This window comes from Falco cherrug, chromosome 13 (assembly GCF_023634085.1).
Source record: "Falco cherrug isolate bFalChe1 chromosome 13, bFalChe1.pri, whole genome shotgun sequence".
NCBI classification, from domain to species: Eukaryota; Metazoa; Chordata; class Aves; order Falconiformes; family Falconidae; genus Falco; species Falco cherrug.
The window spans coordinates 31,170,022-31,184,171 of record NC_073709.1 but is presented as its reverse complement, the minus strand read 5'-3'; the positions used below and the strand labels follow the sequence as shown (position 1 = coordinate 31,184,171).

At 40.6% G+C, this 14,150-nt stretch overlaps 1 protein-coding gene across 1 annotated transcript in view; it reads right to left on the bottom strand.

The window, feature by feature from the left end:
• ALK (ALK receptor tyrosine kinase) overlaps positions 1–14,150 on the bottom strand; it is a 281,080-nt gene that overhangs the window by 99,839 nt on the left and 167,091 nt on the right. The window contains exon 5 of the mRNA XM_014277243.3: positions 3,615–3,742. Coding sequence (XP_014132718.2) covers positions 3,615–3,742 — 128 coding nt within the window. The remainder of the gene's footprint in view (positions 1–3,614; positions 3,743–14,150) is intronic.

Below are 14,150 nucleotides of genomic sequence, written 5' to 3'. Positions count from 1 at the left end.
AGTCCACATTTTTACTCTTCCCTCACACTCTCTTCTTCCAGTAAAATCACCTTCAGGTCTTCAGAATTTCTCCTTTCTTGAGAGGTCCTCTGCTTTGGATCAATGATTTGGCTTTTAGTAAAACATTAACCTCATTTCAGAAATATGCATATGGATTACAACCATGAGATCATTACAGACCTAACTGCTTACCAGCTCTGAAGGCAATGAGTATATTTCTATGTACTTTCAGTACCTACTGAAAAGAAGCTGTTGCTGAGTTGGACAGAAGCATTCACCTAATCAACGACACACAGTCTCTCCCCTCTCCAAAATAAGTATGTTTTTTATGTTGCTTACTGAGCTTGAAAACTTGAAAGCTAAGTGCTTCCTCTTGGACAGGCTGAGTGTCTGAAATAACTGCTTTTAACAGCCTCAGAGCATCATTAAACCTTTAACACGTTTTAGAAGCATTTGATCTCCACACCCCTTACTTAAAAAGTTACTTAGAACTGGCAAATCGAACATTGCTAAGTAAAACAGTGTCTTGCCATTTACTTGTGCTTACTATTAAATACTTTAATTAAGACTTTTGGAAATAAGTTAGCAAATTAATTAATTTACAACTGCAATAAGAAAATCAGTAAGAAAACCATTAAATATCATTAATAAGTCAATACATTACTTAGGAAATGAACTCTATTTTTATTACTAGAAATTACCATCAACTGTAAAATGCCACTGTACCAATTACTTTACTCGTAGAAGGAACAAATTTTTAACTGACACTATTAAATTAATATATTACTTCCCTGCAATTTGTAATATTTTTCCCCCTTTGGATACTGCACGTATTTAAATAGTAAGTTGTAATAAAACAAATTAGACAATCAATAGTTTAGGTTTTACATGCTGACAAATACATTCTGCTTCACATTTCAGACAGTAATTGAAAGTCAATTAGCTGTAGGATGATGGGCAATGCTACCTGCTAACTGTCCTGATCCAAAACCTACAGAAGTCCAAGCAGCTTTCTGTTGACTGCAGGGGCTTTCTGATCAAAACCTAATCCTATGGTTCAGGAAAACTTACTGTAAAAAGCAAAAAGCACTTAGCACATGTCAAGTGCTAAGAAGCCCCTAAAGAATTAAAGCCAGAGGATGGAGGGCATCAGAAGAACAGTGGTGGTGAACTACAGCAAGCAGTTGGTAAAAGATGCACCAAATGCAGTTTGGCCAATCCCGAGCATTTAAAACTAAACAAAAACAAAAAACCCAACAATCCACCACCACCACCACCTCGCCCCCAAAAAAGCCACCACCAAAACCAAATGAAACCCCACAGTCTGTAAGGGCTTTCCTTTTTTCTAGCAAACTGACCCAATCAAGAGTCATTATATGATGGGAACTGGGAAATGTGAAGATACTCAAGTGAAAAATCACTTTGATTTTCTAATCCGCCGCACTGTTGAATGAAGAAAGGGAAATGTGGAGCATAACTAAGACATTGCAATGATTAGAGTTATGTTTCCACCCAACAATTAGTAGTTAGATGGGATATGAATCTACAATTTTTAAATTTAGAATTTAAAAAAAAACCCCAAACCCACAATTTTAGCAGCATCTGAATAGTTTTTTAAGTTTTAATTCCCCATTCAGTATCAAATAAGCTGTTATTTTTTTCAGTTCAAATGCAATAAAAATCCCATCTTTTCCATGATTAAAAAACTCAAAAAATGGAATTGCTAATGCTCAGAAGCAAGTACCAGCCTCAAACTCCTACCTTCTTCAAGCCCCTGTTGTCATCTAATTCAGATCCAAAGCCTGTATCCACTTATGGAAATAGTAGCCTGATTTCCTAAGATTGCCTATGGACCTTAATTTCTTTTTAAGTTGTTTACATAGTCTTCAAAAAAGGTTAGAAAAAATAGGCTGCAGGCTTACGACTCTTTCTCAGATGTTTCTTTCCCAAATTCACCTGTGTTTTAGGTGCTTCAGTGACAAGGCATCCAAGTAGCTAGGCTGCCTAAAGGCTTCTAACAGCTGCAGAAAAATTAGATTTAGATTAATCTTTTCTTATTGCTTTTCCCATTTCGTCCAGACCTGGTATACCACCCTCGGCTGTTCACCACCACCATCTTTCTTGTAAAAGGACACAGTACCACCTCTTCAGCTGTGTGCAAAAGGCTTAGTGGTTTCAACCAAGCCAAAAAAGTACAAGTGGCTTTATTCCTTGGTGGTATTGTTCATACACCGTGTCCTGTAAGCGGAGCAGGGGAGTAGCCAATGGCTACAAATCTGTAGACAAAATGGGAGATTTGTTCCTCCTTTTGCTCACAATATATCTAAATAGCCTCAGCAACTGACATCTGTCATCTGTAGAACGGTGCCCAGAACTGGTATAAGCTCACTCAGCCAACATCATGCTTTCACTCCACTGACTGTCCCTCACTATGGCTCTCCTTCAAGCACTCCCAAGAGAATAATTCATACACCTTCATGGGAGCTGAATATCTCCTGTAGCCTGTTGTGAAATCTGTGGCAATGAATTCTCAAAGCACTGTGGATTTGAATGACTTCTGTCTCGTTCACTTTTTTGTTTTGGGGAGTTGAAATACTTTATTTTCAGCCTCCGTTAGACACCAAGACGCATTCCGCACATCATCAGCAGAACAGGCGCATTCTGTTTGAGCATGCCTCACACTTTGAGCAGTGTCAGGCTGTTCCCTGTTGCAGCTTAGAGATCGCCTTTATGTATAGACAGTACAATAAACCCCCTAATACAACTGGCCTTTGTGGAGAGCAACGTAAATAACCAAAATAACATCTATTCTCCAGCAGATTTACCTGTCCTAGACAGCTTGAAAAGAAGGACATGCAGCTCAACACAGCAGTACTCCAAATAAATAAAATGGACAAAAGGTAATGTGTTAAGTGCTCTAAGTAATAATACTCTTCACTGACATAACACCTAAAGATTTCAGTATGATTCACAAGCTCCATAAAGCTGGCAGAACTAAAATGCAGCTGTCTGTGGCATGAAGCACTAAATTTACATACTTGATAACAGAGCTTGTATTTAAAAAAGTAACCTGCATTAACGTTGCCCATTATTAAAATTCCATGCACTACACTGAGCTGTTAGGGGTTCCTCGGCCATAACTGCTTTGGAACATCGCCAAAGAAAGGCATACTTTATTAGAATCAAATTTTCCACAGTTGTTTAAAAAACAACCCTGAAATTTGTTACCAGGAACATCAAAAAGATGGCTTGTAAGCTGCCTGTCTAGGAACCACTCATCTGTTCTACTTTCTACTGCAGAAAATTGTCAGGACAGGCATCTGGCAAGTCAAGATGAGTACTACTTTGGCTCTCCCAAAGTGAAATTTTCTTAGAAATTTTTTCCAAAGAGAAAAAAAAATCCCAACAACTTGTTTCCTTTAAAACATTAAAAACTTGTAGGGCAACATTAAAAGTAGTCTTTCCTGGAAAGCACCCTATTTTTTTTATTTAAATGATTGATTTGGTGAGAACCTTTCATTCTGTGAAGGTTCTGTAGCAGCCAGAATTTGTGCTCCTCTCCAAAAAGGCATTAAAAGACTATGAGTTAGAAGCAATAAAATACTCGACATTACCTGTGCTGCAGTTCTTCATGGCAAAGGAATCCACAGCGGCTATACTCCTGTTCCCACTAGCAACATACTCCAGTGAGACCCGGAATGGTTTCTCCAGGTGTCCAACTCTCCTTTGAAGCAACACCCATCTGGTCGCATCATACAGCAAGAGGAAAGAACAAAGGAGAAGAGTGGTGAGAAAGGTTTCTTTACTTGACAAGGACCAAATCCCCCAGAGGAGCAGTTCCACATATGGCTAATCGTACTGTGCCTCCTATGCCAGCCCTCACTCCCCTCACAGTGCCCTGTGGTCAAGGCCTTTCCCTCCTATGGATTTTGCCAACACAAGCTTCTAAGGAGCAAGGTTTCCACCCAGCTAAGATGTTGAAAACTCAGCTAAATAGCAGCTTATTGCACTCTACTGTCAGTTCTGTGCTCCCAGATTGTCTGCCTGCTGTCTAAAAGAACTTTCTTTGCAAAGCAAGCTGTGAAATCTGTATTGCACACACCCCTCCTCTAAATATCCCTCCTCCTGCTTCTTACCGGCGCAGTCTCTTAGTCACTCAGGCAATAAGCCAGTCTCCAGGGCTTGCGCAATACCTGTAATTCCCAGCGCTGTGTCGCTGGTTGAGGTACTGTGCTTTGCTTCTAATATAGCTGTACAGCTGGCTGGAACATCTACACGTGCGTGAAGCACTGCAACTATCACATGCCATTTCTCCTTGCACTTCCTTCCCCCCATCGCCTCCCAGACAAACAGCCCCACCAAGTAATTAGTGGAACTAAGGAACTGGATTAGCGGCCCTGGAGGCTAACAATAGTGTTTCAATTTAGTCTGCTTGTTGCCACAAGTAAATAAGAACAAAAAGCCTCTCTGAGATGCTAGGAGACATCAAGGCCTGGCTGTCTTTAAGAACCACCTTCTCCCCTCTGATCAGCTGCGTCTGCTGCTCCACCTGAAACACCTTGCCAGGCAGCGCAGGAACTACTCCTACACCCTCAGCTCTTACACGTCACCCTCTGATTTACATTTCAAATGTTCTGTGTCCAGCAAGACGCGTCTAAAGACATCTATACTAGACAGTATAAATGTAAGTATCTGTCTTTTCCTCAATATACTGGAAATACGATCTGCAAGGAAAACTTTCAGGAATAAAATACTTGTACAGTATCAGGCTCTGGCCTGTTTCACCTTTCATTCTTGGGCACAGGCTGCCAGTAAAACCAGTTGTTGACACCATTCGTGAAGGGCTGCTTCCCAGGAGGTGTGTAGTACCTCAGCAGTGATACAGAGCCCGTTGCCCATTTCACCCCAGTTTATTCAGTGCCTACTCACTAACCATAAACATGATCAGAGACGAGAGATTCTGCAAAGCCACTCGTCACTACTAATCCACTTCTTCACATTTCTCTTTTGTTACAGGAAAAAACACAGCACCTAGGAAAAAGACCTCTTTGTAGTGTACTGCAACTGGTCAGCTGGGGCCAAACTAGACAACAGGGGTCTAAAAGCCTTATTAGGAAATGCTCTTTACAGTTCCAGCTCCACTTTTTAAAAGATGAGAACAAAAACTTATTCTGGTTCCTTAAGCTGCTTTCAAACACCAATATTAAGCATTTTTGAGGAAGACTGTAACTATTTCTAGTTGACAAATTGGGTCAGGGGCAACATGTTTTTCACTGCTCTTACAAAAATGTTTTCTCACCAAGCACCCTCATCACCACCTGGTGTATGGGTTTGTGTTTGTACATGGATCATGCACAGAACATATTTTCCTTGTGGAAGGGAACCCACTGGAATGGATGTTCTGACCAAAAGAAACTAGACAGTTTATCTGGCATCCATAACAAGAGCCTTTTTCTGCAGAAGTACACCAAATGCTTTTTTTCTCCAAAAGTACACCAAAATCATTTTTGCACCAACTAACCATCACTTGTGCTTGCTACAAGCATGGATCAATCCCAAATCACAGACCCTGTACTGCTACCAGCTAGAAGACTTTTTTTTCTCCAGAGCAGACACACTGTTTATCTCACCAGGGACACAAAGGTGTCATTACACTCTGCTGAACTGGACAAAATTCCCAGCAGGCAAGGGAGCTGCATAAAGACCTTGCCAACAGCTAACAGTTCAACTTGCAACCCTGAAAAGTAAATGCTGCTTTTTAATGATTTACCAAATTTCTTCCTCCCTCCTTTTCCAGGAAGAAGAGTGAAACTATGCTGCTATGTTTCATTATTTTACAGTTATTTTCATTTCCACATCTCATCTTTCTAACTTCTGTGCTCAAGGTTCCTGCTTGAGAAGGGGATTTTGGCAACCTTGCACCTTTTCTGTCCCTGTCCCCCAAACAGATAAATATGCTTTTACTGAAATTAAATAAAATAAAGCATTGAGAGTATTGTAAATGCTTAGCTTCTGTGTGCATTATTTCTTTTAATGTCATCTCAAATTAGCTACATCATAGAGATTAGAGGATATGAATTTCCCTACAAATAGAGTAAAAAAACACCTAGATTTAATTTTGGTTATGAAATACAGAAGCATCTGTATGTCATGAAAATCGTTCTCCTCAGCTTCAGAAGACTGATGGATTTTAATTCCAAGTACGCAGTGGCTCTCGACAATGATTTCCATTTTTGTGCTACTGCTAACCCTCTGGATAAATGTGCCAGGAGTTTTAGGAATTGCTTTTCTGAGTTACTGGTGCAATAACTTTAGTTTGAAATTCTCAGGCCTCTCACAGTTTACCACAGAAACTTTATTAACTCCCAGAGCTGTTGCCAAGCAGGTATTTTATATCACCACAATGCGAGACTGGAAAAGGCAGACTCACTCAAGTCCAGATTCGTTACAAAATATATTCATATTTTGCAGTACAAATTCCTACAATAGGTTGTCTGAGATTCAAAGATTCATGTGAAAAGAAATCCCAAGTATCAGCCTCTTTCTTCAGAGACATGAAAATAAATGAGCTAAAGATGACACTAACTGGTGGATTTATCAGGGGCACTAAAAATAGCTGCTGGGTCTGTAGAGAGACCCAACGGGCAAATCTGGATGGGAGTCGATTCTGCTGTCATTTCGTGGCAGAACAGGGACTCCGGTCTCTAGGCTTTTCTGTACAACACATGTATTTATCAGACCCAGACTCATTTACAGATCCTGTGCTACAGACTGCCTGGCAGCAGCAAGATCTACTTCAGCATAAGTGATATGCATTAGATGTTAATTAGTAGAGCTTTATTAAATTTCTATTGGTGGCCTATATGTTACAAATGTAATTTTAGAAAGACCGGAAAAGCAACTTCAGTCATCTTTGTGATAGATGGGGAAATACCAGAAGTGGAACCTCTTGATGCTGAAATCATGCTAACCGGCGCGATAGCTTTCTGTGCTGCTGATCAGCTTGGCGGATGAGGGCAGCCGTGGCTGTTCCTTACCTTGACTTTACTAAGGTTTTGAATGGCATCTCCCATTCCATCCTCACTGACAAACGGATCGAAGTACAGACTGTGTAAGTGGACAGGGAGGTGGACTGAAAACTGGCTGAACTGCCAGGCTTAGAGGGTTGTCATCTGTGGTACAAAGCCCAGCTCTGGTACAAAGCCAGCTGCTGGTGGTATACCTCTGGGCCAGCAGTGGGGCCAATAATGTTTTCTATCTTCATTAATGACCTAGATAGTGGAACAGGCCGCACCATCAGCAAGTGTCCAGGCAAATCAGGAGAAGTGGTTGATACACAGGACGGTTGGGCTGCCACTGAGATGGGCCTTGACAGGCTGGAAATTTGGGCCAGCAGGAACCTCATGAAGTTCAACAAAGTAAAACGCAAAGCACTGCCTCCGGGGAGGAACAAAGCATACACCAGCACAGGCCGAAAAACGGCTTTGCAAAAGACAACTTGTGGGTCCTGGTGGACAAAACACTGAACATAAGCTAGCAATAATGACAAGGAAGGCCAATAGCTTCCCGGGCTGCACTGGGAAGAGCAGATCAAAGGGGTGGTTCTTTCCTTTCTTCAGCGCTGGGGAGACACATCTGGAGCACTGGGTCCAGTGCTGGACTCTCCATCGCAAGACAGGCATGGACTTATGAAGTGAGTCCAGCAAACAGCCACAGAGATGATTAAGGTACTACAGCATCCAACACACAGGTAGAGGCTGAGAAAATTGGGACTGGAGAAGAGTAGGCTCAGGAAGGATCTTATCAACGTTTATATGCTATGGGAGGATGGAAGGAAGACAGAATGAGATCATGGTATCCAACAAAAGGTCAACATGCAAGCACAAGGCAAATTTGCTTGGATTGAAAGGCAAAAAAATTCCATTTCAACACAGGAGAAAACATACTTATTCTAAGGGTGACTGAACATGGAACAAGTTGCCCAGAAATCTTACGGAGTCTCCATCCCTGGAGATCTTAAAAACCTGACTGGACAGGGCTCTGAGCAACCTGCTGTAGTTCACCCTGCATCAAGCAGGGAAGTTGGACTAGTCAATCTCAGAGGTTCCTTCCAACTTCAACCATTCCGCAATTCCATGAAACAGGTCCCAAAAGCAAACTACAGCAGATAACAGATTGCTCTTGTTACCTCCAAGCACTCTGTAGAGTGATGAATCAGACCGGTAAACTGATGACTGCAAGGACAAAGGCATCGGTTTCTGTGCACATAGCTATCACCTCCGCACAGGCTTCTAACATCAAAACCTATTTTTACCACAACATTTGCCATAATAACCAAGATGATCTCTCTAGATACCGTCTCAAGCAATAAAAAAAGACCACAGTTTAACACCTTAATCTAATCCTTTATGCTGTGAACCAGCACATTATATTGTAGTTTAGGCACTGCTCAGTGTTTTGATACAGCAAGCCACCAGATCCACCCAACAGGACCTTCATTGAAGTTGCAATAAGAAAGAAGTATGCTCAGGTATCTAGAATCTGCGATATACGTAGATTGAGACAGAAATTAGTAACACCACGGTCTTCAGTAACAGAGTAGCTCAAAATCCTAGATCCAAATATTTTCAGAGTTTAGACAAGTTCAGACCTGGATATATTATCTGAAGATAATTTGTTGCTTTAAGAAAGCCTGGGCAACACCCAGAGTTTCTCTTGCAAGGCTGTATCACTCTTCCCTGAAACAGAAAATGTTGCTGACAGAACCTGAACACAGTACAAGGGCTGAATTTTCACATGACCTTCTACATACTCATTCACGCTGCTTAACATGAAGGTGTGCTAGAAACCACTTTGGGCCTTGCACAGCTCTGCAAGGGTCAGGTGTTCGATCCTCAGCAAGCCGCAGTACTTCTCTGTAACCTCACCTTTCTTAAGCCTCCCATGCATGTCTCAAGTTTGCCAGGTATGAGATTTTGCTCCCCTGCCTCTATTTCACATGTAGTTACCCAGTTTCAGAAGCCATAATCCAGTTTTCATGGAAACTCAATTTCTGAGAGATATTTATAGTTTTGACACTCTTCAGTTGTTCATACAGCGTGTAGCTTCAGGAGGAACACATTCCTGATTAATTCTAATCAATACACTAATGCTTCAGATGCCACTTTGCATGCTCCTCTGGGTAATGCCAACACTGATTAATTGCAAGTACAACTCAGGATGCTCTCTTGGAGGCAGTGAATTAAAACAAACAAAACAAAACAAAGAAGTGCTAGAACTCTCAAGTAAAATCTCAAGCCAGTACACTTGCATCCTGTGTTTGTCTGTCTTCATGGATAAATGATTTGCAATCCAATTAACACACACACATACTCACTGGGTGCTCTTTCATCCTGCTAAAGAGGGATTTCAAAATGCTTGATTCCAACAAGTTTTGGGACTTCAGTCTTGACATCCCATGTACAGCAACCATCTTTGTGGCCATTCCCCAGGTATCCATCTACATCTGGAAGGCAGAATTAATTTCCATGCCATCAGCCAGCCTGACGCCCATGTTGCCACCTATGTCTTCAGTTACAGCGCACGGCTGGATCGCACCAGCCCCTAGGCACAAGTTAAGTTTCACCCAGAACACTATCCCACTGGCTCTGATAAAGCCACTGCTTTCTCGCATTTAGAGGCCAATTTGAAAGCAAGAGTCTTCAATATATGAGGAGACTACGGAAACAATTAGCAAAAATCAAAGAACTGACCCTTAAATCCTATTGCCTTATATATAGTAAATGAGGGCTAAATGTGCTTGAACTGTGGTGTGGGAAATGATTGCTGCGTGGTCCCTCCTGGGTCACGATTCAGCTCATGTGCTCCCAAGAGCTGTTAATAGGGAGTTGAGGGAAGATGAGAACTTCGAACTGTCCCCTCTCCTACAGAAAAAAGCTCTCTGAATTCAAGCTGCGCATTGCTCTCTCATTTCCACTTGCTACAGAAAAAAATTGTGGAATTTAACAGACTCCTCATACCTAAGCTGAGTTACAGAGTGATTTTATTTCTCCAGGTCCAGGCTCTCTCTCATCTAAAATACTCCTATTGTTACCAACACTTATCATGGTATGTCTGGGAGGAAAACGCAATGTATCTCGGCAAGGACTTAGTTTTATCTCTTTGGTAAAAGGTTCAGTGAACTTTTGGGAATTACAAAATTAAATAGCAATAGCAGCAACCGCATCAGAGTATTTCACATCAAAATCCACCTGCGGCATGATAAAGGTAGTGAAAAAATTAGAAGCTGATATTTGAGAATGAAACCTTGTTAAGGGCAGAATTAAAAATTATCAGTAGGAGTCCAAAAGAGAACTTTTTCCCTTTACTAGATGAATTGGTGAAAGAACATAACTTCTTCCATCCTGCATGCCATTGCATAATTATACAAGAGTTTATAACAGGTTTTAATCTTGCCACCATACTGCTCCAGATTTTCTTTTGCTTCAGCAATTAATGGGCACTGCACAAAGGAAGAACCAGATCAGACCTTTTCAGGCTGCGGCAAACAGAAAATTGAAAAATGCTTTAAAGAAGATGCCAATACAATTCTAAGAGACAGAAGGAAAAGAAAATAAAATGACCCAGAGGCTATGCAAACTTTTTTCTCATTAGTTCAAACAATACAATACACTGTCTTGTAATTACTTTTGATTATCAAGTTTAAATTAATTTCAGTTTACTGATCTTAAAATTACTTAAAAGACAGCAGGGCCTGAATTTGATGCATGATGATACAGTCCTGGAAAGGATCTACTTTCTAAAATGGCAACAAATAAAGTTACTGAATATTAATGCAAGAGATTATTTAGCATTAAACGAGAAAATTCTTGATGTGCATTGCAGAAAGTTTGCAACGCAACCCCTTCTGCTCACAGATCATTCTACTTAATAAGAGAAAGAAAAAAGGTATACATTTTCCTCTATTGATTTAATGCCAGCTGTCTTCCTACCCTTTCCTATGGCCTTTTGCATAAGCAAGACGTAACTGTCAGCTATAGGTTAAATACACTTAAGACCTTTATTGGTGTCATTGGATCAGATCTTTAACATTCCTGTGACTGGCTTCAAGAACGCTTCCCTGCCCTTCCCTCAAAATGCCTTTATACGATGGCTTCACGAAAGTTTTACCATAAAAAAAGACTAAATAATTGTAATGATTTTCTTGCCTTTTACGCTTTTAAGATAAAGCTAATAACACCCCCACGAAAACGCTCTCTGATTCTGCTAGGCCTGACCGATGAGTCAGGCACAGTGTGCGATTAGCTTGCCTAGGACAGGTGACCAACAAGATTTTGGCTCCAGACTGCGGTGATATCCCCTCGTGCTGGGAAGGAAGCCAACTCTCCCATCCTTTTAGGACCGCAATCCTGGGCTCTTTTGTACAGCTACTCTACTGAGAATGGTAGAACTGAGGCGATACCGCAATATGGCAGAAATTGCTTTAGGTTTCAGTGAGACACAAGTTGCCCACAAGGGATATTATTATATTATACTTATTCTTGGTTAACAATGACAGTCTGCAATTAAGCCACTAGGGTTTCATTGGTAATAGAAGCTCCTCCTATATTTGGGGCATGCTGCAAGGCCACAACACAACTACTCTACATGGGAAAATTTATTAAAATGGCAGAAGAAAAAAAATGACAGAAAAATATATTTTCTTGTCAACTTCCTTAGTTAAAAATATTAATTTTTTTATTTCTTTCCTGAGTGCATCTTAGAAAAATCACTGTTACAAAAAAATTTCTTTACTAACCTGCTTAAAGTAAATTCCTTGCTCTGAAAATGTGAAGACTTACATTTGAGCGCTGTAAAGAATTGAATCGGGTAATTAACTGAAGAGCTGCAGCCTCACAATTAAATCTAATTCTTGTGATTACAAATGAGACTCTTTTCATGGAACTTAATACAGGCAGAGGCCCTGGAAGAAAGGGGTATTCAAAGACAGACAATGAAATTACATTGCATGGTGGAGGGCAAACACCTTTTCAACTGAGTAACCTGTCACCTTTGCACTGGAACATAACCCATTAAAAGGCAGGGTTATTATTAATTCAGTTTTCCTTTCTAAAATATATGTGGAAAGAGTAACCTAGATATTTAAGAGGATAATTTTTGTTACTGACCATTCTGAAATGTAAACTTAATGCTACGGGCATGCTAAGAAACTCCTCTACTCAAAAGCTCTGTTGGCCAAGTGGGGCTGAGACACAAGGAAGTGCTGGGTTTTTGAGTGACAGAAGAAATTCTTTTAATTAGGTATTCCATGACTTCCAGTGAACAGTTCTGAGTTTTTCATGGGAGCTCCCCACAGACATGACATGACTAATCGCTCCAGTAAGAGATTTGCTGCACTTGCAAATATAATAGAGCTAAACTTACCCAGAGGAGTTTGTTCATCTGTCACTGAACTTTCCTTTCTGCTCCCCAGTTAAGCCATGCAAGGTGGAACTTTCTTCCAACTCTTGAGAAGTACACAGTTGGAGGCACCCCTGGGATGCTACGATTAGTAATCATATCCAAGGTGTAGCATCAAAACTGATGTGAAAAGAACAGCTCAGCATACTTTTTTGATGCACAATGGCTCTTTAGTGTCACCTCCTCTCGTAGTCCTCGCCCTATTTGCATATGAGTTTGATTACACTTCGTTTAATGAAACTAACACTGCCAAAAAGTCGGATTTCACTGTATGAAAACAAATCACAGTAACTGCTGGCAGCATGTAAACGAAAGCAATCCCAGGAACATTTAGCATTCATACAAACCATTATACTTTTACATGCTTACACAGACCTCACAGCCCCTTAGCAAAGAAATCAAACACCTCATTTTTCAGGTGGGTGAAAAGGAGGTACAGGAATGTTACGTGACTCATTTAGTCAATAACTAGATAGCAGAACTAGGATCAGAGAGAAAATTTCCTGATTCTTATTCCCATGTCCTAATCCACTGCATCATGCTGCTTCTGATGAGGGTAATTAAATTTCATGCTTCAGGGAGTAACTTAATTGTCTTTGAGGATCAGACAGAAATTCCATCCTTTCAGTCCAATGTACAGTACGGCTTAGGTGTGCCAAAGAGTAGTTTTCATTTTTTATTTAAATATTGAAAGTGAAAAATAACTAATCTTAATTACAGTCAAGGCTTCAGAAAGAAAGGATGTCTTTTCAAAGGGAAAAGCAGTGGCAACATATTCTGAAATAACTGAGTTCTCAATAGCCATGTCTGGGAGACAAATTAAACCAGGATTTTCACCTTAGCACTCAGCAATGGCTTTTCACAACACAGCTCAAGGGAAGTACGAATATTGTGTCTGCTTACCATCTATATGCGGGAATAAAAGCCATGAAAGATTTTAGGTTCAACAGCTGAAAGAGTGGATGAGAGGGAAGGTTTTACTGAAGAGAACAGCCTGTGCTTAACTCTGTATCCTTCAGGGATATGTCGCAATTATCTAGCAGCTTTAATAACCTAGACTTCAAAATAAGGTATCAATATATCCAAAGAAAGATTAAGGAATAGATGAAGGACCGTTTGGATCATAAGGTTCAGAAGGATTTACAGAACATCTACTCCAGGCATCCCCGCCCACTACAAGACAGTCCCTAACCTCCTGTAAGAGGCTCCTAAAACCCATTCATCAGGTCAAACCCCGTAAGAAGCTGTCTGATTAGAAAAAAAAAATAGCCTGGCTGGATTTCAGAGATTCCCAGAAACCAAAAAGGCTGGCAGATAATCCTCAGCAAATGCCACTTTTCCCATAACTTCAGCTATTCACAGCGTTTGGCTGCAACAGAGGTAGGCATATGATTGCATCGGGTGTGCCATATGCAGTGCAAAGCAGGTAAGTAAATAAAAATAAAACATGGTGCAAAATACATAGAAGTGAAATGTCTCCCATAAAATTGTGCGATACATAAGCAACGTGAGGGGTAACACGAAATGAAGTTGCAGGGGTGAAGCTGAAAGATGTATTTCCTGATAAACAACTTCCTCTTCCAATTTAATTCGCTTCCTTCAAACAGGCTTTTGAAAGAAACAGCTCATTAGGAGGGACTGAAGAGGAAAGATGAGGCTTGGAATGCAGAAAGTTTGTGTCCATTAATGCT